The sequence below is a fragment of the Vombatus ursinus genome, unplaced genomic scaffold, assembly GCF_900497805.2.
Source record: "Vombatus ursinus unplaced genomic scaffold, bare-nosed wombat genome assembly UNPS02014832.1, whole genome shotgun sequence".
Lineage (NCBI taxonomy): Eukaryota > Metazoa > Chordata > Mammalia > Diprotodontia > Vombatidae > Vombatus > Vombatus ursinus.
Genome location: NW_020954610.1, coordinates 45,079,671 through 45,104,133, shown reverse-complemented (window position 1 = coordinate 45,104,133; position 24,463 = coordinate 45,079,671). Strand labels below are relative to the sequence as shown.

Genomic DNA, 24,463 nt, shown 5'->3' with positions numbered 1-24,463 from the left:
ATAATCTTCAGCCCCAAAAGTCTTGATCTTCTACCACTACTGATGCGACTATGCATTTATTTAATGTCTTAGTGTTTGCAAATTGCTTTACAAACATTATTTCATTTGGTCTTTACAATGACCCTGAACATAGGTGCTATTATCTATTTCTTGTATGGGAAAGTGAAGCACAGAGGTGTTTAAGTGACTTGTCCAGGGTCATACAGCTAGGGTCTGAGGCAGTATTTGAACTCAGGTCTTGACTTCAGGTTCAGTGCTCGATTTTCGGTGCCAACTGGCTTCCTACTGAATCATATATCCCTTTACTCTGTTGAGTATACATGTCTTTTCTCCATAGTTTGACTGAAAGCTTGTAGAGAAAATGAACAGTATATTATATCTAGTGCACCTGGCACAGTGCACATGGTTAGTGCTCAATAAATACTTGCTAAATGTTCAAAAAATACTTTGAAATCACTCATCTAATAGATGGTCCCAGAAAAGCTGAACCAAAATGTTACACATCTTTTTAAAAAATTATAGGTACATACATACATACATACATACATACATATATACATATATGTATTTTTTCTTTCCCATTATAGGTAAAAATAATTTTCAACATTTTTTTTAAGTTTTGAGTTCCTAATTCTATCCTTTCCTCTCCCTTTCCCCCTCCCTAAGATGGTAAGCAACCTGCTATAGATTATACATGTACACATGTCTTTATTCATTGACATTTAGTAAACTTCTCCTACATGCCAAGACTGTGTTGAATATTGTGAGGTATGAAACAAGATGTGATTTTCCTTTCTGTCATGCCCTGCACAGGTCACCCGAGCAGTCAGAACCTTGTCCTAAGTGATCTGCTCTATAGGAGTGGTTATCACTAGAATTTCTGTCCAGGTATTAGAAGACAGTGAGTTGTTTTTGCATTTTATTCATCTGATTTTTTATTTTCATATAAATCTCTTTCATCTATGAACATAGGCTTAACAATCTCAACTCAGGCACATTTCAAATTTGAATTTAATTCCTGCTTTTCCTGAGGTTATTGAAAACAGAACAAGGTGAAAATGGACAGTAGGGAGCAGAAACAACTAGCAATCTTTCCTGGTCCATGAATGATTTGTGGGCCATGTTTATAAATTGTTTATTTGTTGTTGATTACTGTAAAAATGGTGCCAATGGCACATCACAGGATATCTTGTTAACAGAACCTCAGAATTTAGTCTAGTACAGGCCTATGAAATAGTATTTGCTGGCTAGACTCAAACAGCTACCCTTCTAGTGATCTGTAGATGTTGTTCGGCTATTTTTCAGTTGTGTCTGACTCTTCATGAAGTTATTTGGGGTTTTTGGCAAAGATTTCAAGTGATCTGCCATTTCTTTCTCCAGTTTGTTTTACAAATGAAGAAACTGAGGCAAACAAAGGTTAAGTGACTTCCAGGACCTGTATCACCTAGCTGCCTCACTAGTACTCTAGTTGAGGGTTTCTTAAAACTTTTTCCTCTCCCAGCTCTTTCTGCACTTCTGAACTGTGGGCCATGACTCCATATGGGTTAGTTTACTGTTTTTGTTTTAACTTAAAATTTTTAAGTTTTATTGATGTACTTTGTTTTTTTTGTTGTTGCAAACATTTCTAGATTATTCCTACTCCTTTAGAGGTCTCTGGTAACAGAGTAAAACAAGTAAAACTAGCAATACAGTGATGTCTTTTGAAAGTGAGTGCAACTTTCCACATCTGTAGCACCTCCCTCCCCCAAAACTCTTTATTGTTAGAGTATTTTTTTTTTTAATCAACCTAAGTATTTTCTCTCACTTCCGTATACTACCCATTGGAAAAGAAAAGAAAAAAAAAATCAAATCTCTTGTAACATTTGCATAGTCAAGTAAAACAAATTCCTTCATCATTTGTAGTCAAATATATACACACAACACACATATATTTCATTCTTCACCTAATGTGCACTCTCCCCTCTGTCAGGAGGTACATAATATAATTTGTCACTGGTCCTTTGAAATCATGGATGGTTATTGTATTGATAGCTTTTTACAGCTTCCAAAATTTAATTTTTGTTTTTACAGTACTGTTATTGTATAAATTGTTTTCCTAGTTCTATCAGTTTCATAAAAGTTTCATCAGCTTATAAAAGTCTTCAAAATTGTTGCTTTTTAAAAAATAATTTTGATGTTAGAGTACAATTGTTCTTCTGCTCTTCACTCTGCATCAGTTCATATAAATCTTTCTTTGGTTTCTTTTGGATATAGTTCTAGCATTGTTAAAATATAGATACATAAATAGAAACATAAACACACACATAGGCTTTTACAGACAAATGCTACTATCACTTAGCTAAGTGGTACAGTGGATAGTGCTCCCAGCCTTGAGTCAGGAAGATCTGAGTTCAAATCCATATCCAGACACTTCCTAGCTGTGTGACCCTGGGCAAGTCACTTAACCTTGTTTGCCTCAGTTTCCTCATTTGTAAAATGAGCTGGAGATTTTACTCCAGTACTTCTGCCGAGAAAACCCCAAATAGAGTCATGGAGACTTGAAACAACAACAAGATCATTCACCTATCCCATAATAAGAATAAAACAAAAACAAAGACTGGAATTTAAGATCTATTATATTGTGGATGTGCTATTTTTCTATGCTAAATTTTATCTGAAGAGACTGTGGTTCAAGCTCTAGAGTATAGTAGAGTGGGAAGAAAACTGGCTCTAGAATCTCACCGCTGAAATTTACCACTTGTGACTAGGCAAGTCACTTAATCTCACCAGCTCTTTAGTTTCCCAATGGCAAAATTAAGGAGGTTTGACCAGATGACTTCTAATATTTCTTAAATTCTGCATCTATGACCCTTATGTATTGAACCCAGAAATGTGGGAAGAGTGCTAGCTTCCAGATCAGAGGACTTGGGTTTTGATTTTAGCAGTCACTGACCACCTGTATGTTCTTGGGTGTGGGCTTTGTTTCTTCCATCTGCAGAGTCAAAGGTTTGGTCCCTTCTACTTGTAATGTGCCATGTCATATGTGACTTTTAAGTCCCTGATATTTTCCATTCTACCACACAGACTTCTATGTGCAAATATGAGCACTGTGCTTTAAGTAAGTGCATGGTGATATTGGTAATATATCCTTAAGTGGTTTAACAACATCCATCTCTAATTACTTTTAATTAACATATGGTCTATTTTCCAATAAGATAACCCTCTAATGACAAGAACAACAAATACTTATTTGCCTTTTAGAAAGCAGGCAGAGGTTAAGTGACTTGTCCATCACACAACTAGTTAGTGTCTGAGGAAGAATTTAAATTCAGGTCTTCATGACTCCAGGTCCATTGCTCTATCCATTATGCCACCTAGCTGCTTGTACATGTATACAGACACACATGCACATGTATGTATATGTGCCTATATATGCCTGTACATAGATGTATACACATATATTTATACATACATACATACATACACACACACACACACACACACACATACACACATTTTCCCAATAGAAGAGTAAGCTATTTGATGTCAGTAACTTTCTTTTTTGTATTTGTAGTGCCTGAGGCTTAATAAATGTTGTTGATTGATTAGAGGAGTAACTAGTAACCCAATTTGGCTGAAACATAGAGTTTATGAAGGAGACTGTCTGGTAGGGTAAGCTGGCACCATTGTAGAGGGCTTTAAGTGCCAGAGTTTGTATTTTATTTTAGAGGCAAGAAGGAAGCACTAAAGATTTTTGGCATAAGTGACATAATCAGACCTGTTTATTAGGTGACTTTGGAAGCTGAGTGGATGATGAATTAGGGGAAGTAGAGACCACTTAGGAAGGTTATTGGAAGAGTCTAAGAAATAGGTGATGAGATCAGATTTGTGAGTGGAAAGAAGGGGATAGATATTAGGGATGTTTGACATGAAATACAATTGATACAGTTTTGGCAGCTGAACGGATTTAGGAGTTGAGAGAGGAGGAGTTATAGTTAACTCCAGGATTGATTATGAACCAAAATATCTGGGAAGTTTGGATCATCACCTAGTGGTTTTGAATGTGGTTGTGTTAATTATTTTAATGATCCCTCAAATGTTTAATTTTGGGGTTATTCATTATTTCAGGTTGTACTTAAAATAGAAAATCAAAGGATTGTTTTTTTTTTTTTACATTCAGTCATTGTATAATTTTGTTCAATTTGCTTCCATATTTAGTCTTCTCTCTCTAGAAGATAATGTCTGAACCTGAATAGGAGAATTCTGTGCTGTACTCTTACGGTACTATATAGAAATTTAAAAGAATATCCCTGTTATCCAAGCCAAAGAATAAAGCTTCTTTGTGATGGCATGGTGAAAGTGACATGCTCCATTGATCAGGAGATAATCAGCTACACAGTTTAATGTATTCAAAGTGCAGTATATAGTCTACTTTTGACCGTCCATTTGTGGATTGCAGGCAGTTCCTACATTATAAACACCTGTCTTATGAGCATTCTGAGGACTTGACCAGATAACTGTACACTACTTTTCATTTTCACTCATTACCTCACATATCTAATCAGTTGGTAAATCTTTTCATTTCTCCCTTCCCAGCATCCTCTCCTATAAATCCCCTTCTCTCTATTAACCCTGATTTAGGCTCTCCCTGTGTCTTGTCTGGGCTATTTCAGTATCCTGCTAACTGGGCTTTCTGTCTTAAGTCTCTCCCTACTTCAGTCTATTCTCCACGTAATTACTTTCCTAAAGTATAGTTCTGACCAGTCAGTTCACTCCTTATCCTACTTCACTGGCTCCTCATTACCTTAAACTATGAAGTCCTCTATTTGGCATTTAAGGTTCTACCCAACCTGGCCCTTTCTAACATTTCCAGGCTTCTTAGACTTTATCTCTCTCTACAGCACAGAGATATCAGGCTACTTACAGTTCAAGTATCACCACACTGTCTCACTCACATTTCTTTGAGGAAATATGTACCAAGTTCCAAACAATCAATTTAGAGGGTTTTCCATTATAACCTGTATAGTAGGTTAATAGTAGGAATACTAATTCCTAATAGTAGGAATCAATACACATCTGAAAGGTCAGGGGATCTAGGTTTTAGGCCAATTTCTCCTATCTAAGTACTTTGCAAGTACTTTTAAAGAATCACTGAAATGAGAGCCTGAATGCAGATTGAAGATACTTTTTCTTTACTTTTTCTTTTTCTTGTTTTTTTTGTCTATTTTCTTTCACAGAATGACTTACATGGAAATGTGTTTTGCATGACTACACATGCATAACCTATGTCAAATTGATTGCCTTTTCAATGAGGAGGGAGGGGAAAGAGGGAGAGAATTTGGAACTCAAAATATGAAAAAAAATGTTAAAATATTTTTTACATATAATTGGAAAAAATAAAATATCAAAAAAAAAAAAAGAGAATGACTGAAATGCCAAGTTGGAAGAGCTTTCATGGGCCATGTAGTATTCTAACCCCACTATCCAAGACATGAATCCCTCTACAGCAGTACTGGTAGTCAGTTAACTTTGAACTTAAGGGCTGATCTAGATTTCTAAGGACTCTTCTAGCTCCAACATGTTATTCTTTATGTATTATATAGAGTGTAAAAATTGAGGTGGAGCATGGGGCTTAATGGGCAGCTATGTGTGCAGTGGATAGAACAGTGGGTTTGGAATCAGGAAGATTCATCTTCTTGAGTTCAAATATAGCTTCAGACACATACTGGCAGTGTGACCCTGGGCAAGTCACTTAACCTTGTTTGCCTCAATTTCCTCATCTGTAAAATGATCTGGAGAAGGGAATGGCAAACCACTTCAATGTCTTTGCCAAGAAAACCCCAAATGTAGTCACAAAGAGTCAGACATGACTGAAATGACCAAACAGCAATAATCTGGGGTTTAGTGGAGTTGGTAGTAGACTTGGAGTTAGCTGAGAGAAATATGGGTTCATATCCTGCCTCTGATATTTGCTAGTGGGTTGACCAAGTACAAGTCACCTACTTCTTGACTCTTTTGAGTTGTATTTTACTTATTTGTAAAAAGAGAATAATGATATCTTTAGTTATCACTTAATCTAGTAGTTATATGATCAAATAAGATAATGCACGTAACCACTTTGAAACTTTAGAGGGCTATGCAACTGTCAGCCGCAATTTATTAGAACCAAATTTAATTCTGAATTCTCTTCCTATTCACAATTAGCCAGTGACTTCTTTCTTACTGTTAGCTGACTAGAAGCCATATGGATTAGTGGATAGCTTGCTAGTCAGAAAGACATGGGTTCAAATGCCACCTCAATACTAGCTTTATGTCCCTGAGTCAAGTTGCTTTTCCTCTCTGAGCCTCAGTTTCCACATCTTTAAAATGAAATTGTATTCTATGGTTTCTAAGGTTTCTCCCAACTCTGTTGCCTTGTGTTCTTAGTCATTAGATGCAAAACTAATATAATTACTTAATATCACGAGGTAAAAAAAGTAAGTAATAGCTTATTTTGCTAATAATGATTAAGGTGATATTATTGAGAAGTTTTTTGTATTTTACTCATAGCCTTTTGGGTTATAATTCAGGCCAAACAACCGTGGATTCACAGTTAGCATGATGTTAAAAAGGACTGAAAATCATGTAATAGCAACCCTAGCAACAATAACAACAACAACAACAAAAAGCCTTTGTTTTTGTTTGGCTGGATTGTTTGTTACTCTGTATATTTTCTAACAAAGAACTTGCTTTTTTTTTTTTTAAGCCAAGGCCACCTAGTGCTAGATATAAATTAATTAATATAAATAGCCTGAATTGTTCTGAACAGCCAAGGAAAAGAAAGCATTCATTGTCCCCCTTCACTGCTTGCAATTCACTTGCTAAAAAGATATGCTTCATGTTTTGAAACTTAGCTGGCTTCTCTGTGCTGATTTACACTCTTTCCTAGATTCTAAAGGGTTTTTAAATTCCCATGCTGAGAAAGCGTCTTGAGTTTCTGAAAATTAGATTAAGGGTACTAAGTGTACTTTGACATTAGCTACCCACATAAAGGCACCTGAAATAGTAGTGACAAAAGCTTTGTGTGTAAAGTTGACATCAAATTCTACTTGATTAGCCCAATTATGAGAGACACTTCAGAGTTGTATTCATTTCATCAAACAAATGAGCCTTGTAGATGGATTTTTTTTTTTAGCTTGACAGTCTTAGTTGGCAACATCTTATCTTCTCCAGCCAAATTGACACTCACAGTTGTCATAGTTAGGGTGTAGCTAGCTGCCATGAGTAGCATTAGTCTTTTTTTTTTTGCACAAACCTTTTGAACATTCCATTTTTTTTGCTTAAAAACTTTCAATTGCCCATTAATTGATTTTAAAAAATATGCCACAATTTCTTTCAAATATAAGAGGTACTAAGAAACATCCCGATGTTGCTTTCAGTTGTCAATAACCGATTTGCAACCTAAAGTTCAAGTTTCATGCTGAAAAGCAAACATTTATTAAATACCTGCCACAAGCTGCTTGGATGCAAGGATGGATTAAGATGTAGTCCCTGCTCTCAAGGACCCACTCACTGATTATAGCCAGGGGCATTTGGACAAGTGAAAACAAGACATGTATAGAGGGAAAAAAAGTAAAAAAGAAATAGGGCATGAAATTGAACAATGAGCAATGTCAGGAGGGGACTGGGCTATGGATATGAAATCTTATACAAGATGGTTTTTACTTTCACCTTATTTGGCATGTGGTCATTGGGCATCAAATCGGTTAGCCTCAGCATTAGCACTAATGTCAGTAGTTAGTAAGGTGTGCTTCTGTGTCCTCTATTGTTACATGAATGAATCATGGTATAGAGACTTTCTTGCTATTCACGGATCATAGAGATAGAGCAGGAAGGGTCCTCAGAGGCCATCTGGTCCCATCCTCTCATTTTTGTTGTTGAGTTGTTTCCATCATGTCTGACTCTGTTACCCCTTTTGGGATTTTCTTGGCAAAGATACTGTAGTGGTTTGCCATTTCCTCCTCCAGCTCATTTCTGAGGAACTGAGGCAAACAGGGTTAAGTGGCTTGCCCAGGGTTTGAACTCGGGAAGATGAATCTTCCTGATTTTAAGCCCAGTGCTCTATCCACTGAACCATCTAGCTATTCCCCCTCCCCCCATTTTATAGATAAAGAAACTGAGGCCCAGGAAGGTTGTGACTTCATTAAGGTCATTTATAGGTAGTAAGTATGAGGCAGAATTTATCCCCAGAGCCTGTTTCAGCATCTAGTGCTGTGTTAAAAACCAAGCTATTGTGATTGCTAAGCACAGTATGTAAAAACTTTCATTTCAAGGATCTGACTTAGATTAAAGCATTCTGCCCTCAAGTCTTTACCCTGAGTGCTGATTTGGACGTTCTAGAAGTTTCCCAGTCTATATAGCTCTTCATGGGAAACCTACCATTTTGTTAATGAGACAGCTAACTTGGTTCTTCTAAAAGACAGAATCATTACACTGGGATTCCTCTCTGCAAAATACATCAACTTTTAACAAGTTATCCTGTTTTAAAAGATTCAGGGCTGACTCTGGGAGTAGATACTTTTGGAGGAGGACGGTGGACATCCACAGTGTAACAGAAACATTGTTTCAAGCCTTGGCCCCTCTTCCTTAATCTGAGTAGCAGAAACAACATTGAACTAAGAATTAGTAGACCTAGTTTCTGCTTTCAAATCTGCCCCAGACTGGCTATATGACCCTGAAAACAGTTATTTCACCCCTGGGTTTCAGTTTCTTCTTCTATAAAATAAATTTTATTTTCTTTATCTCCATGTCTCCATTTTCTTTATCTCCATGTCTCCACCGGTTCCTATCACAACACATCGCACATATCAAATACGTAAAAGTATTTAAATATACATTTATTGTTGAATGTGCTCTATTTTTGTCAGGGATACATTAGAAGTAGATGTCTGGAAGTCATCACTATATAATAAAGATAAAGGAAGCAATCCACTTTTTTCATGACTGTGTAAAAATCATTAAATATATAAGTTAAATGTCTAGGAAATGTTTTGTTTTTGGACTAAAGGGACTGAGTTTGATATGAAGCATTCTCTAAGTATTATAAAGTGGACACATTCCATTAACAGACTTTGTTCTGGCTGACCTGACTGATCCTCTTTTGGGGGAGACCCTGGATGAAAAATTTCGGTTACCTTCACATATGGAATTTGTATTTGCTAGATTTTTTTTTTTGTGATACATCAAAAGGTCTGTCAAAGAAAAGTAAACTTAAATCAGTGCTATGTGTATATGGAAAAGTGCAGAATGGTGCCAGGAAAAAATATTTTAGAGGTAAACACTGAACTGTCTAATTTATTCCATGTTAGACTCTGTTTTCTATTAAATCCTAAATGCCTTACATCAACTAACGTAGTAGAATTCAGAATAATATTTTGCTTATTGGTAAAGGTTCACCCATCATTTCCCCCCTTATTCTTTTGCCTTTATAAACTTGGAGCAAAGTTTGAAGGTATATCTATTTTTGGACCCAAGGGTGTGGTTTGAGTGTGTGCTATTCATAAGACAAAACTATAATGATGTCTAGGGTAAGCCACAAATGAGACCTTCTGAATTTCTTTTTATTTATAGTAAAAACTTTCTAATTGTTTTATTTCTTTAATAATTAGTGAAACTTTCTTCCATCACCTCCCCCAACCCATTTCTTAAAAGTTGTATGTCTTCTTTCTCCTTGGCTATTTTTGTTTTCTTTGTAGTAACCTTATAGTGACCAAATACTATGAAAGGTCTACACCCTATTGGTCTTATGAGCTATCCGTGGAGGTGGTAATCATAGCTTCCAATAGGATTTCTGTCTTTTGTGGATTATACCTTGCTGTAATAAGACTGTCTTATTCCCCATCGACCTTCATTTGATGTATGATCATTCTGCTACTTGCTTATTATGTATAGGCACCTAAGAACTTCCCTCAAATTAAAGTGCTAAAATTGTTCGGTTAGAAAGTTACTTTCACAAATAACTGCATGTGCTATTTGTGCATTTCTGCACCCATACTCTGATATTTAAACCAGATCCTAAAACAGAAGGCATCAGAAATATGTTACTTAGTAGAATTTATAGAATACGGTATTTCCACATTAAAAAAAATCAAAAAGAATTTTAAAATCTTAGATTTGAAAAGGACCTTAGGTCACCTAGGCCAGGAGCTCCTAACCTGGGGTCCTTGGATTTGATTTAAAAAAAATCTTTTGATAATTCTATATTTTAATTTAGGCATTTAAAAACATAATTCTGAAAAGGGGGTCATTAGACTTCACTGGATTGCCAAAGGAGTCCATGACCCAGACATGGTTAAGAAAGCCTACTTTAGGCCAACTTTTTTGTTTTACTGGATAAGACTGAAGCTCAGAGAGTTGCAAAGCCAGGTCATTTAGCTTTGGCAGAGCCAGGTCTAGAACTCATGTCTCCCAAATCACATTTCAGCACTTTTTCTAATGTATCAAACTGATTTTCAAACTCGTGGCCTAAAACTATAGCTTTACTAGCTTTATATTCAATCTTGCCTGGGAGGGGAAGGGGCTTCCTCACTGAGCATCTCTTTTTTTCCTTATCTTTCAATTAACAAGAGTATATTTTCTCTCCTACCAACCCCTTCTCCCCCCCCCCCCACTGGAAAGCAAAAACAATTACAACAAAAAGAAATAAAATCCATTTTTAAAAGCAAATATGCATAGTCATAAAAAACAGATTACTACCTTGGCTATATGGTATACCTCTCTTTGCTCTTTTGGAAGTGTAATTGGTCATTTCATCTATAAAAGCCCCCACCCCCCCTTTTTTCTCAATCACTTTTTCTTGTGTCTCCACTTTGGAGTTTCCCAAGGAACACTAGGATTTGGCTTATGCTTAAGTCTCTGAAAAAATGAATGGCTCTTAGATTACTAACTTAATAAAACATTGACTATAGTGAAGGCATTCTTTAACTTGACTCCCAAAATAAAAAGGAAGAAAAAGGAACAAGCATTATGAAGAGTTCCTATGTTCCAGGCGCTGGGCCAAGTGCGTTAGAAATATTATTTTATCTTTATGGAAACCTTGTGAGGTAGGTATAGTTGTTACCTGCATTTTACAGTAGAAGAAACTAAGGCAGTGGCTTGCCAAGGGTCACACGGCTGGTAATTATGTGTGGCTGGATTTGAACTCAGGTCATCCTGACTCTAGACCTAGTGTTCTATCTACTACATCATGTAGGACTCATATCTGAGCATATAAATAGTCAAAGCAATTTTCTTTCTCTCATAGGCTTTTATTTCCCTTTAGAAATCTATGCAATTCTCTAGACTTGCAGTACTAGCATTGGGCTGGGAAAGGAGGCAGGATTTTAGGGTCACTAGAGAGTTTACTCCTGTCCTTGTACCTGTATAGTCTGTGTAATTTATGGTAGTAGTAAAAGGGGGCTTCAGGCTTGCTTCTCCATCCCCTGTCTTTGAATGATGCTGTTCCTTAGTTCCAGCCCCCACTCAATCCAGAAATTCATCACCTTCCTTCTGGAAAGCTTGGTCCAGGAACTCTTCAGGATGTGATTACCTGGATTACATGGTTTCCTTAGAGAGGCTCTGTGGCTGATCAGTTTTCGTGTTTATGCATCTAACTGGGTTCTTATAGGTCTGACCTCTTAGCAGCTGTACCTCAGCACCCCTTGTCAAAGCCAAGTCCAATGTTGTAACTCTGGTGCATGGACTGTTAGTCTCCTTCAAGATGAGATGATCTGGGACAGGGCAAGAAATTCACATCATATCAATGGAGCTTCATGAATATCAGAACGGATATATCAAATGACTCATCAATGAGGGCACTGAAGACTCAGGTTAATGGACGGACACAGCATAGATTTAAAGATAAACTGTGTGTTATATTTGCAACTTATAAATGTTGTAGTTATTCATAAGCAATGGAGGCTGGAAGAAATGAAAATACAGTTATCCCTTCCTCATCACGACTTTACCCAGCATGGTTTCGATATATCATAAGAAATTAAATGGGAATTTTTTGTAAAAGCCACAGAGGACACAGAAAAAGTTTAGAAACTCAGAAATGCATGAAATATATGTATAGTATTATATAGTATCAACATATTTTATCTTTTAACATCATAATTCAGACTTCTTCTCTGATACAAAGGGAAGGCCAAAAATTTTATGTGGATTTTCCAGATTGTGGGGGAGGGGAGGTGCCATACACCCTAATCTCCAGGATGTGGAAGGGTAGAGTTTAGGGAAATAAGAAGCCATTTTCCCTCAGAGTAAAGGAACATAGGTAAGTTTGTAGAAGAAAAGGAAAAACTAAATTGATAACCCAAATAACAATATAGTTTTTTATAGTAGAATATGAAGGTATGTCCATAAAAGTTGTATTATTTCTTGAGCTAGGAACAACTCTGGAATTCCTCTGGTGAGAATAATTTTCCCTCATTTACCACGGAATGAATGTCATTCAGGGATATTCTGTGGATTTGGCAGGTCAAGAAAGGCTCTGCAGCCTCAAGCTTTAAAGATAGATCTCTTTTAAATAGGTGCAAGCTTTATGAAACACTTAGTCAATCAGAGTTATATAGAATTAGGTATCAAAGGGAATAATTAAAGAGGCATACTGTTTTTCTTAGATCTTAAAAAAAAAAAGCAGCCACAGCTTTCTGGTCATCCACATTAGCAGGAACTCTATTGCTTTTATTGTAATCTGAATTCCTACAAGTTCAAATACCCTTTTGGGAGAGTGCCTATATTTTGGGGCAGCATAGAATCTGTTAGTGAGCTGTGTATAAAATGTAGATTGACCACCTAAAAAAAGCTTACAACCTCAAATGGTAGTCTCACAGTACTGAAAGTTTTTGCAGGTACATCTGATAAACTACTGTGAGTGGAGGAATCATGGAGAGCAGAGAAGAAATGCCAAATGACTAGAGATAAGTAGATTAGTTAGTGAGTAGACAGGTTAGTGAGATTTTTGATCACTGGGAAAATGCTAGAATAGATGATTAAGAAGCTAGTGAAGTCTTAGAAAGGGAAGTAGTTATCAAGAGCTGGCATAGATTTAATAAATCATTCCATGTCAACAAGCATACCATAGCTAACCTTGCAAATTTTTTTTTTCGTAATAGAGGATTCGGGAAAATTCAGTATGCTTGATAAATCTGGATTTTAGGAAGGTATTTCACAAAGTCAAAGAGAAAGCAGTCTGCTATAGTAGAGTTAGCATGGGACTTGAAGAAGCCAGGGTGATCTAGAAGTCCTGAATCTGATCCCCACTTTGTCACTAACTTGCCGTGTGATTTAGGTTACTGTGTTTACATTCTCTGAATTTCAATTTCCTAATTTGTAAAATGGTCAGTGGGTAGCACAGTGGATAAGAGTGCTGGGCTTGGAGTTAGGAGGACCTGAGTTCAAATCTGGGCCTCAGACACTTAACTAGCTGTGTGATCCTGGGCAAGTCAATTAACCCTGTATGCCTCAGTTTCCTCATCTGTAAAATGAGCTGGAGAAGAAAATGGCAAACCACTCCAGTGTCTCTGCCAAGAAAACCCCTAAATGGGGTCACGAAGAGTCAAATGTGATTGAATAAACAACAACAAATCTGTAAAATGGGGATGACGATACTTGAATTACTCATCTTTTCTAAGGTGTTTATGAGGAGATAACTTTATAAAATCAAGATTTTACATAAATCTATTAGTAACAACCACAATAATGGACTGCAATACTAGAAGAATGTCTTCTATAATTTGGCAATTCATGTCAACATTTTTATCACTGACTTGGATGAAGACATTAATTCTGCCCTTAAAGAACTTATATTTTCCTGTGAGGATAAAATATGTATGTATATAAACAAGTATGTATATATATAAATGTATATATATGATATGTATCATATATATATACACATACATATATGCTATATATGTATATAAATAAGAGAACTGGGGGGATCAGGGAAAACTTCCTGGAGGTGATGCTACATAAGCCTTAAAAAATGCTGAAGAAAATTGCTTTCATTATTTAACTTAAAATACAAATCTTATTTTAAATGTTCACTGAGGGATATTTTTTATAAAGTCGTAAGGTGTTTTGTTGTTCTGAAATCATTTCATTCATGTCCAACCCTTCCTGACCCTATTTGGGGTTTTCTTGGCAATGACACTGGAGTGGTTTGCCATTTTCTTCTCTAACTCATTTTACAGATGAGGAAAGGAGGGTAAGTGACTTGTCCAGAGTCACACAGCTAGTAACTATCTGAGGCTGGATTTGAACTCAGGTTCGCCTGACTCCAGGTCCAGCATTCTATCAACTGCTCTACCTAGCTGGTGGTAGCTGTTGCAGGAGAGGTGGGGGGTAGGAATCTGGCTTCTGACTAAATTATACCAGCATGGATCACTTAGGTATTTGTAACAAAAGTACTATATAGGAAGATATTCAGACATTTTGCCTCTTTTCTTATCACTTCCCCTAAAAGAATGATAGAATATAGAATTGCAGCAGAATGGAAAGGTATCTTATAGGTCATCTAGTCAAAAGTGCCTGCACATCCTTGATAAAGTCTAGCACGGCTTGAATACATCTAGAAAGAGTTCATTACTCATAGTGGTTCAAAAGTTCTTATTCTTACTGACCTGAAACGAAATCTCTCTTGCTGTAACTTCCTCCCAGTGGTACCAGTTCTGAGCTCTGTATAAAAGCTCATAAACAAGGTAGAGGAACAAAGAAGAAACCTTTTAGATCTATAGATAGGTAAAATAGTGACCAGGCCAAGGGATAGAGAGTATCACAGAACATGATGATTAGATTTGATTAGAAAGCATACAATTAACTAGAAAACAATCTTTGTAACATTTCCCCAATAAAAGTCTTATTTGGAAGATATAGAAGGAACAAACTTAAATTTATAAGACAGCCATTTCTCTACTGATAAATGGTCAAAGGCTATGAAGTCAGTTTACAATGGAAGCTTTCAACAACCATATGAAAGAAAAATGCCCCAAATCACTAATAACTAGGGAAATGCAAATGAAAACAACTCTGCTACTTCACACCCATCCTATTGGTAAAGATGACAAAAACACAAAGTGACAACGGTTGGAAAGGTTAGGGAAGAGACATATTAACACACACTTGGTGGAACCATGAATTGGTCCAGCCATTCTGGTGTACTACACTGTGCTACACTGCATGTTCTTCAACCTAGAAAATCACTAGGCCTATAGGGCCTAGAGAGATCGAAGAAAGAGAAAAAGAGTCCATGTGTACAAAATATTTGTAGTACCTCTGATTATTCATCTGTAAAATGAGAAGTCTTTTCCACATCTATATCTATGATATTACGTAAATTTTACCTATTATTTTTATCAGAACTATTTTAGCTCATACTTTGTAGATGTCATGACAAATATTCCCAAATATGTTTGGCATTTAATTTGAATCCTGGTGAGGAATTATAATTTTCTTTTTGTCATTGTTGCCTTCCCAATTCATTTCTTCATGTATTCCAATTTAGTGTTGCCCACTGCCTCCATGCTATAAGAGAGGACTTGAGAGTTTTAGTCTAGTCTCCTTATTTTATAAATCAGGAAACTGCCATTAATTGTGTGACTTTGGACCTGTCCTCTGGGCCTCAAAATAAGACCTAGAACTTAGTTTCTTGTTCATTTGTCAAGAATTAATTATTCCTCCACGATTTAGAATGGACCTTTGAGTTTGGGTCATTTGGGTCATTGGGTCCATAAAAGCTTAGACTCATGAAGTATCCCTCCCCACCGCCATCTTCCTCACTCTGATCCCTACTCTTAGGTGGAGGCACTATCCATAATACTGAAACTTCAATAGGGGTAGTCCCATCTGTAGCTATAAGTTCTTATGTCTGCTTCTTCCTTCCTCTAAGAGTAAGAACTCTGTTCCCAAATATTAAATGCCCCTGGGGCCTGTGTTACAATGTTCTTATGTCAGGATTTATTCATTTCTCTATGATTTAGAACGGAATTTTGAGCTTGGATTGTTTGTTCCCCTTTTCGCATGTCTCAATAAAATCTTAGAATCTTAAAGGATTCCCCCCTTGGTCTCCTCTCTCCATCCCCTCTCTACTCCCACTGCCCCTTTTTACAAGTACATTGTAAAGATGAGCTCCATATGTTCCTTCAAAATTTGGGCCAGGCAACTTTTGTTATGACTTCTTGTGAGACTGCATGATAGCTTGAGGTAAACTTTGGGAGATCTGGAACATCTGTTCCACTGGTCTAATAAATCTTTTCCCCTTTTGAATATAGGTAGACGTGATGGACTGGAAACACCCATGGCTTTTTTGCTTATTTTTTGAAATCAAGAAATAATTTGCTAAGTTTTTACTATATGTAGTCATAGGGGAATGGGGAGGAGCAGGTGTTTTCCTTTTGGAGCTAGCAGAGTAGTAGGGGAGATAAGACATGCACACAAGTAAGTGCAATACCACTCAGGCAGTTAGAACAAAGAAGACCCTTGACCCTTGGAACACATTATCTGATCTGCACTTATTTCTGAAGGGTGCATTTCTGTTATTCCACTTATTGTAGTAACCTTGTATAGTTTTTGAGCTAGCGAATGAATTTCCCCATGACCCTTCCCTTCCTTTCCCGCTTCTTCCTTTCCCCTCCACCCCTCCCCCTTTCCCCTGCCCCCTTCATTTCTTTCCTTCTTTCTTGCAAATGAAAGAAAGGGTTCCTTTTTCTTGGCCCATCATTGGGACAGACTCAGTGTTTTAGTACTAAAGCCCTAGTCTTGTTTGCTTTGGCATTCTGTGGTTCAACAGAGTAGTGAGTACTTTTTGGCCTGTGACCTTCAATTACATGGTTTGTCACAGTAGGAAGAGTTAATCAGCCGCCAGCTCTCCTGTTTGAACTTTATTAGTGATTTGCCCTGATTACTATCACAGCTGTGTTATGCTGGTGGTAACCTTGACCCCAGCCTTGCAAATAGCCAGGGAGAGTAACAGGTCATATGAGGCTAGTAGGAAAAGTAGTGATTTTATTTATTTTCCTATCTGTGTATATCCTTGGTGGAAGGTGGGCTGTTAAGACTTTTCTATATTTGTTTTCAAGACAGGAAGCGATTGTCTTTCTCATTCCTAAGAGCGAACACTTCTCATGAGAGGTACACTTAATGTTTTTTTTTTTTAACATGGATTAATGATGCCATTCTAGTCAGTTCTTCATTTAGCTGTTATAATAATCTTTTTTCACATGCTAATTCAATACAACTAAACTTTATTAAGTGTCTACTATGTTTAAGGCATATGGTTAAGGATAGCTAGGTGGTGCAGTGGGTAGAGTAGCAGGCCTGGAGTTCAAATCTGGCCTCAGACACTTACTAGCTGTGTGACTGTGGGCAAGTCACTTCACCCTGTTTGCCTCAGTTTCCTCATCTATGCAATGAACTGGAGAAGGAAATGACAAACTACTCCAGTATCTTTGCCACGAAAACCCCAAATGGGGTCAGGAAGAGTCAGATATAACTGAAAAAGAACTGAACAAAACAACATGTTTAAGGCATCTCAAAGCCCAGGAGATACGAAGTTGAAACAAGATTCAGTTCCTATCCCCAAGGAATTTAGCTACTAATAGAAGTACCAGGACCAAGCTGAGAACCAGACAGCTACTACGTGCCAGATACTGTACTAGGCCCCGGACAAAATGCTTGTAGAGGAAGAGATCATAGGAGGATCATATATGAAATTAGGGGATTCTACTAGATGATCTCAGAGTTCTCTTCTAGCTCTAAATTCTGTTAGGGGATTGGGGTAGGAAGATATCGTGGGAAGGTTTCCTGGAAGAAGTAGCATATGTGTAGGGCCTTAAATGAAGAGAATATTTTAAGAAGATATTCCAGGCACGAGGGATGGCTCACATCAATGAAAGTGACAGAATGGAGGCCAAATGAGATTGGGGACTAGCTGGGTTAGAATATCAGAAGTACAGAGATTTCACAAAGAGTGTGTGTTAGGGCCAGAAACGTCCACCCCAGCTGGATTTTGGAGGGCCAAGGAGGGCCAATTCTATTTTATCCTCCAAGCAATGGGGAGGATTTTTTTAGATAGTCCAGGTAAGAAGTGATGAGGATCTGACATAGAATGATAGAGGTGTGAAGAGAGGGGAGATGGGGCTCTACCCCGTGAAGCCCCACAGCCTTCCACATCTCTCCAGTCAGAAATAATCTCTCCCTCCCTGAATTTCTCAGGCTACTGTATTTGATCTCTCCTTTGTACTTATCCTGTTCTAACTTGTAGTATCCATTATATTTGTTATACCTCTTATCACTTACAAGGTTTGTAAACTCCTTCTCATGCCTGATACCTAGCATGTGCCTTATACATAGAATATGGGTAGGGATAGGACCTGTGTTTCATTAATATAGCGAACTTATGACTGAGTTAACTCCTTCTCTGCAACTTATAGTATTTTTTTTTGTGAGTGACTTGCCTAGGGTCACACAGCTAGTACGTGTCAAATGTCTAAGGCTGGATTTGAACTCAAGTCCCCTTGACTCCAGGGCTAGCACTCTATCCACTCTGCCACCTAGCTGCCCCTAATTTACAGTCATAAAGAGTAGCCTATAGCAAAGGTGTCAAAACTCCCAAATGTGGCCTGAACCAGATTAAAATGTAATTGAGAAATATTTTGACAAAATAAATTAAAAATACAACAGATAATATTAATTTGCAGTTTTCTACTGGCCCACAGGAATCTGTTTCTATTTTGAGTTTGATACTACTGAGTGATTTGCTCAGGGCTACATATGTGTCAGTGGAAAGACTTCCTCTTCCTGGTCCAGTCCAGGCCTTCTTTGCTCCATGACCTCAATGCCATGCTTTTATAGCATATACAATAAGGATAGAGATTAGATGTGTCATCCCATTGGTACAGGGAAACACCCTCTGCCGCTGCTGCAGGTCAGCACCTTCTTTTCAGTGTCTTAGACAGCTGTCTGAAGAACTGAGTAGTTAAGTGACTCAACCTGTTAAGTGACAGGTATGTCAGAGGCAGATCCTGGTCACCCAGGCTCCAAGGTCACCTTGGATAGGTTTGAGAACTACTGCGCAGGTAAAACTGACATGACAACTTTTTCCACATGGGTGGTAAGGGAAAGGGAAAGTTTGAATGTCTTTCCTCATAATCTTAAGCATGGATGAGTCAGGCACTGTGCTAATTGATGGTGATATAAAGAAAAGAAAAAGACAATCCCTGCTCTCAAGGTGTCTAACGGGGGAGATAGCATGCAAACATTTATGTCCAAACAAGCTACACATAGGATAAGTTGGAAATAATCAACAAAGAAAAGGCACTAGAATTAAGGATGGCTTCCTGTAGAAGGTGGGATTTTAGTTGGGACTTGAAGGAAGTTAGGGAAGATGCTACTGTACTCTCTAAACAGGGAAATTGGGAGCCAGGGGCAGGTTTAGAAAGGATGAAGAAACACACCGCACATATATCCAGGTTTGGGGAAAATATACTCACCTATTTTTTATCAGGTCATTCATTTGGTCAAGAACCATATTGCCTATAGTTTTACACCTAAACTGAGCCTAGAATTTTAGGCCTTCCATGGACTAGCTCCCCAAAACATATCTTTGACCTTGGGCAACTCACTTAACCTCTGTCTGCCTCAGTTTCCTCAACTATAAAATTGGAATAAAAATAACACTTGCCTCACAGAGTTGGAAACAAATGGAATAATCTTTGTAAAGCACTCAGCACTGTGTCTGGTACATAGTGCTTATTCCCTTCTCCCTCTTTTTGCTACAACCCAGCCCACAGTCCCTTTGCTCCAGCCAACTGCTCAGTACTTTATGATGCTCTTTGGCTACTCAGCACTAAGCCATATCTGTCCCTTCTTTTTTTGTTAAGTGTTCGGTCATTTTTGACTCTTTGTGACTCCATTTGGGGTTTTCTTGACTAGGATATTGGAGTGATTTGCCATTTCCTTCTCCGGCTCATTTTACAGATGAGGAAACTGAGGTAAACAGAGTTAAGTGACTTGCCCAAGGTCACACAGGTAGTAAGTATCTGAGGCCTGATTTGAACTCACAAAAGAAGAGTCTTCCTGACTCCAGGACCAGTACTCTATCCACAGTGCCACCTAGCTGCCTATAATCCCTTCCTTTATGATCTGACTCAATATTCCACATATCCTTTCTTGTCTGTTTCTGCCTAAAACTGATCACTCCTTTACATGGCTTGGCTTTTGTTCTCAGGTATAAAGTTTAGGGCTTTTTTTTGTAATGTACTTTTTGTTATTCTATGGTATAGTTTATGTATATGTTGTTTCCATGAATGAGTTATAAATATTTCAAGGGTAATAACTGTCTCCTCTAGTTATCTATCCCCATAGAGTCTACTATGGGGCTATAAAAACAAAAGGTTTTGACTTAATGCTTCAGCATTTAAGATCTATTAGTTTCCTCCAAAAACTCAATGAACCATTTAGCATCTGTGTTATGTTAGCTGGAATTCTCCAGTGCTTAATACAGGACCATACAGAGCGCATGGATGTCCAGGAAATAGCTATTAATAGATGTCATTCAACCACTATTTATTGAATGCCTATTAGGAGATGAGAATTATTTAAGGTGTCATGAAGGGTTAAACATAAAAGAACATAAAATGAGCCCTGCCTTCAGGGAACTTATACTATGATATTGATATTGAAGCAAAAGGAGACGAATTTTAACTAATTATTTGGCACTTTAAAATGTCTTGGAATAAATTCTTCTTATCCCACCCCAAGTATATTTGCTTTCTAGAGAAAGTGTCATAGTATTGTTTGATCTTCAAATGTTTCATTAATGGTGTAAAGATGTTATCTAAAGTCAAAACCATCACACTTCATAGTTAATGGACATTTTGTTAATAGGAAGTCTTTGAGGGTAGCCAGTGCTGACCACAACAATTTTGAGCACACACCAGGCACTGTGCTACGCTCCTTTGGTCTGTTGTGATCTTGTTTAGAGCTTAAAATTCTGCATAGGAAGCTGCTTTACAGGATGCTCACTTGTATCTAGATGTCTGTCAGAGAGTACTACAAGGAATAGCCATGCAAAATAATGGGATTTTTATGTCACATATGTGATCAACTGTTTTGAGTTTCTCCAAACAGGCATATACATAAATAAACATATATATGTGTATACACACATATGCATACATACACATACATATGAGTTTTGTAGGCTAGTTGCAGTGTTCTGCCTCATTTTGTGAAATGATGTATTTTTAAGCAAAATTTCTCTATCTACCATATGGCATTTCTAGCAGGCTTCAATAAAATTTGACCACAAGGCTCAGACCTTATTTCGGATTCATTAAACCCAACTGCCTTTAATCTTGAAGCCAGTTATAGTGTGACAAGACCCATAGTTTTAACGTAGCTCATGGAATGTTATTACGTAGTATCAAATTTCCAAATTCTTTATTTCTTTCTTTTTTTTCTTTATGACTGCCATATTCAGAGAAAATGTTGTATTAACTAGATAGAATGTCTTTAAGTTCTGATCTCTGGTGTTTTTTTTCCCCCTTTCTGTTTCCTTTTTATTCCCCCTTTCTCTTTCAGTCCATGGCTATGAGTGAACCACAATGCTACTACAATGAATCCATTGCCTTCTTTTACAACCGGAGTGGGAAGTACCTCGCCACAGAATGGAATACTGTCAGCAAGCTTGTGATGGGACTTGGAATCACTGTCTGTATCTTCATCATGCTGGCCAACCTGCTGGTCATGGTGGCGATTTACGTCAACCGCCGCTTCCACTTTCCTATTTATTACTTAATGGCTAACTTGGCTGCTGCAGACTTCTTTGCTGGATTGGCATACTTTTATCTAATGTTCAACACAGGGCCCAATACACGAAGACTGACCGTAAGCACCTGGCTTCTTCGCCAGGGTCTCATTGACACTAGCCTGACGGCCTCTGTAGCAAACTTGCTGGCTATAGCAATTGAGAGACACATTACAGTTTTTCGCATGCAGCTGCATACCCGGATGAGCAACCGGCGGGTGGTGGTTGTTATTGTGGTCATCTGGACCATGGCCATTGTAATGGGTGCTATACCCAGTGTGGGCTGGAACTGTATCTGTGACATCACTAACTGTTCCAACATGGCACCCCTCTACAGTGACTCTTACTTAGTCTTCTGGGCTATTTTCAACCTGGTTACTTTTGTAGTAATGGTGGTCCTGTACGCCCATATCTTTGGCTATGTCCGACAAAGGACTATGAGAATGTCTAGACATAGTTCTGGACCAAGGAGGAATCGGGACACTATGATGAGTCTCCTGAAGACTGTGGTCATTGTGCTTGGTAAGTGCTATTTTGGTTGAAAATTTCTTTCCAAATTCCTTATGCTTTAACAATTAGTAGTAGAGATGAACTGGAATATGTTGGTCCAGAAAAGTATGTGCATGTTAAGCAGGGAAAGAAAAAACAAACTGGCCTCAACACTGAATCTTTGGGTGTTAGGTCTGCTAGTGTGCGTGTCTGTTTGGAGGGGGGGTTCCCCTAATGGTATTATAATGATGATAAGGGGGAAATGGCCATTCTTGGAAGACTTTAGCTAAATTGAAATTGTGAAACTTGGTCTTACTTAAATTTTTTTAACTTCAAAAGGTTTTACATTTGGTTATGCCATAGGCCATGTGTGTGTATTTTTAATTCGGTTATCAGATATAAAGCATTCTCTTATATTTATATGATTTTTAATACATATTTCCATTAGTAGTTATTTTCACCAATATTTCTGAGTAAGAGTTCACTTTTTGTAATTTTTACTACCTCAGGTAAGTCCTGATAAATAATGCTTTTGTCGAGATTTTCCACACAGAGTAAGAGATTCTCTGCAACAAACAACTCTAACAGCCCTCTTAACTAAAGATATTTAGTCTTCTGAATTGTTTTTGCTCTGATTACTTCTGTAGTAATGGTGACCCTATATACCCATAAATTGAGTCATGGCTGACAGAGCAATGTCTTTGTCCTTCTCTACTTAAGCAAATGAAAATATTTCAAATTTTGAATAGAAAGGCTCATATTCTCATGTAAAGTTGTATTTAAATGAATACAAATTTATCCTAAATTTTAAAAGGCAAGAAAATCATGTGGAAGGGACTTCCTCATAAGACTTCTCTCATCAATACAAATTGTATGGTCAAAGGACTAGTTTATATGATTTCAATTCACCTACAGAATATTCCTAATAAGATGGGTATCTAATTATAGTTTTCTTTTCACTAAGAAAATCTATTAGAGTGATTGAATATTTGCCATAGAATGGAAACAAGTGTAAGTCAAGGCTACATTGGACCAAATTCACAAAGGAAAAGAGAAAATTTATGAAACACTAAAATATCCTAATTATGAGGTGGTTAAACTTCTAAGGCCATCCTATAGCACGGATCTCGAAGACAGGACTATGGAAGTGCTATATTGTGTTCTTCATTTTATCTACTTTATGAAGCAAGTTTTGATAGACTATTAACATCACTTCAGTGTTATATTAAAGAGGCAATGTGACATACTAAATGGAGAGTTGCTTAGGTTTGGGTTTGAGTCCTGCCTTTGACATGTACTAGCTTTGTTACTCTGGGGCCCAGGGGTGGGGAACCACATGTGGCCCTCTAGGTCCTTGAGTGTGGCCTTTTGACCTAGTCCAAGTTTCACAGAACAGATCCTTTTATTAAGCGAATTTGTTCTGTTAAGCTTGGATTCAGTCAAAGGGCCACACTTGAGGACCTAGAGGACCACATGTGGTTCCCTACCCCTGTGCCTGGACAAAACCCTTGGTGCTCCCAGGCAGCTCTCTAAAATAGTTGTAGAGGAGATGCCAATCTACATTAGTAAAGGAATTCTTTCATTTGAGCTCCCTGTACTGATGGAAATCTAGTTGTTTCTTTTTTTTTTTAAAGCATAATGTTGAATCTTGCCAGATAAGCATTACAGGTAATTTTTTTTTGTAAAGTTCAATCATTATGTGACTATCTAATATTCAGTTATACTTACTTTTTCCTGTCAGTGCACTCTTGAAATAAAAAGAAGAAAAAAAAACCCACACAAAGCAGAGTTTAGCATTCTTAAGCATTAAGAATGTATGGCACTGGGTGCAGATCTCAGAATTAGACATCCAGTAGTGCTTACCTGGCAAGCTCAGAGTCTAAATTCTGTGATCATAAAAAGGTGATTTGGTGAACTCTAGACCAGCACTTCTTAAACTGTGGGTCACATCCCAGGTGGGGTTGCAAAAAATCTGGCAACAGTGAAAGGTTTCTGAACGTACAATGACCAAAAGTTAATTCAAAATCAAACACATAATGAATCTGAGGTGTTTCTGGCAGTGTTTGTCCGTGTTGCATCACAACTTCACTGCAGCCTTGGTTCTGAACACAAAGCATGTGACACACTTTGCACTGCATGTGCCCTTAGGCAACGCTGCCAAAATGT

General features: G+C 37.6%; 1 protein-coding gene across 3 annotated transcripts in view; it reads left to right on the top strand.

The window, feature by feature from the left end:
* LPAR1 (lysophosphatidic acid receptor 1) overlaps positions 1–24,463 on the top strand; it is a 145,667-nt gene that overhangs the window by 58,371 nt on the left and 62,833 nt on the right. For all 3 annotated transcript variants that reach the window (XM_027839312.1, XM_027839313.1, XM_027839314.1), the window contains one exon: positions 21,583–22,330. In XM_027839312.1, coding sequence (XP_027695113.1) covers positions 21,583–22,330 — 748 coding nt within the window. The remainder of the gene's footprint in view (positions 1–21,582; positions 22,331–24,463) is intronic.